This window comes from Papio anubis, unplaced genomic scaffold (assembly GCF_008728515.1).
Source record: "Papio anubis isolate 15944 unplaced genomic scaffold, Panubis1.0 scaffold3820, whole genome shotgun sequence".
NCBI classification, from domain to species: Eukaryota; Metazoa; Chordata; class Mammalia; order Primates; family Cercopithecidae; genus Papio; species Papio anubis.
In genome coordinates this window covers 1-1,749 of record NW_022163978.1, presented here as the reverse complement: position 1 = coordinate 1,749, position 1,749 = coordinate 1, and the positions used below count along the sequence as shown (strand labels likewise).

General features: G+C 62.9%; 1 protein-coding gene across 1 annotated transcript; it reads left to right on the top strand.

Annotated features, from left to right (window-relative positions):
• Positions 1–697: 697 nt before the first annotated feature.
• On the top strand, positions 698–1,716 carry LOC116273133 (HLA class I histocompatibility antigen, B-67 alpha chain-like; the record flags this gene model as incomplete). The annotated part of the gene is given in 3 exon segments (XM_031662086.1): positions 698–797; positions 928–1,197; positions 1,441–1,716. Coding segments are annotated over 3 exon segments (619 nt in total), but the record flags the coding sequence as incomplete, so codon positions are not given.
• Between the last annotated feature and the right edge of the window lie 33 nt (positions 1,717–1,749).

Sequence of the window (1,749 nt, the reverse complement as noted above, 5' to 3'; positions counted from 1 at the left end):
ATTTATAAATCAAGGGACCAAAGTCACATTTTTTACCGATTAGATTCCTGATCATTCGGGGGTTACCAAGATTCTACTACCCAATATATTTAATAAACAAACAGCAAACTGGTCTCTATTCTGTCTCATGCACTCAGGCGCAACTTTTCCAGATTAAAAAAAAAAAAAAAAAAAAAAAAAGTCTCTATACCTTCATTCCCAGAGCAAGCTCACTCTCTGGCACCAAGCTCCGTGGGGTGAGTTTTCTTCTAGAAGAGTCCAGGGGGACAGGTAAGGAGTGGGAGGCAGGGAGTCCAGTTCAGGGATGGAGATTCCGGGATGAAAAGTGAAGGGAGAGTGACGGGGCCCATGCCCAGGGGTTCTCCCTGGTTTCTCAGACAGCTCCTGGGCCAAGACTCAGGGAGACATTGAGACAGAGCGCTTGGCACAGGAGGAGCGGGGTCAGGGCGACGTCCCAGGGCCCCAGGTGTGGCTCTCAGGGTCTCAGGCCCCGAAGGCGGTGTATGGATTGGGGAGTCCCAGCGTTGGGGATTCCCCATCTCCGCAGTTTCTCTTCTTCTGACAACCTGCGTCGTGTCCTTCTTCCTGGATACTCACGACGCGGACCCCGTTCTCACTCCCATTGGGTGTCGGGTTTCTAGAGACGCCAATCAGCGTCGCCGCAGTCCCGGTTCTAAAGTCCCCACTCACCCACCAGGACTCAGATTCTCCGCAGACGCCGAGGATGGCGGTCATGGCGCCCCGAACCCTCCTCCTGGTGCTCTCAGGGGTCCTGGCCCTGACCGAGACCTGGGCGGGTGAGTGCGGGGTCGGGAGGGAAACGGCCTCTGCGGGGAGGAGCGAGGGGCCCGCCCGGCGGGGGCGCAGGACCCGGGGAGCCGCGCGGGGAGGAGGGTCGGGCGGGTCTCAGCCTCTCCTCGCCCCCAGGCTCCCACTCCATGAGGTATTTCTACACCTCCGTGTCCCGGCCCGGCCGCGGGGAGCCCCGCTTCATCGCCGTGGGCTACGTGGACGACACGCAGTTCGTGCGGTTCGACAGCGACGCCGAGAGTCCGAGAGAGGAGCCGCGGGCGCCGTGGATGGAGCAGGAGGGGCCGGAGTATTGGGACCGGAACACACGGATCTACAAGGCCGCAACACAGACCTACCGAGAGAGCCTGCGGAACCTGCGCGGCTACTACAACCAGAGCGAGGCCGGTGAGTGACCCCGGCCCGGGGCGCAGGTCACGACCCCTCCCCATCCCCCACGGACGGCCCGCGTCGCCCCGAGTCTCCGGGTCCCAGATACACCCCGAAGCCGCGGGACCCCGAGACCCTTGACCCGGGAGAGCCCCAGGCGCCTTTGCCCGGTTTCATTTTCAGTTGAGGCCAAAATCCCCGGGGGTTGGTCGGGGCGGGGCGGGGCTCGGGGGACTGTACTGACCGCGGGGGCGGGGCCAGGGTCTCACACCTACCAGAAGATGTATGGCTGCGACCTGGGGCCCGACGGGCGCCTCCTCCGCGGGTATGACCAGTACGCCTACGACGGCAAGGATTACATCGCCCTGAACGAGGACCTGCGCTCCTGGACCGCCGCGGACATGGCGGCTCAGAACACCCAGCGCAAGTGGGAGGCGGAAGGTTGGGCGGAGCGGTTCAGAACCTACGTGGAGGGCCTGTGTGTGGAGTCGCTCCGCAGATACCTGGAAAACGGGAAGGAGAAGCTGCAGCGCGCGGGTACCAGGGGCCACGGGGCGCCTCCCTGATCGC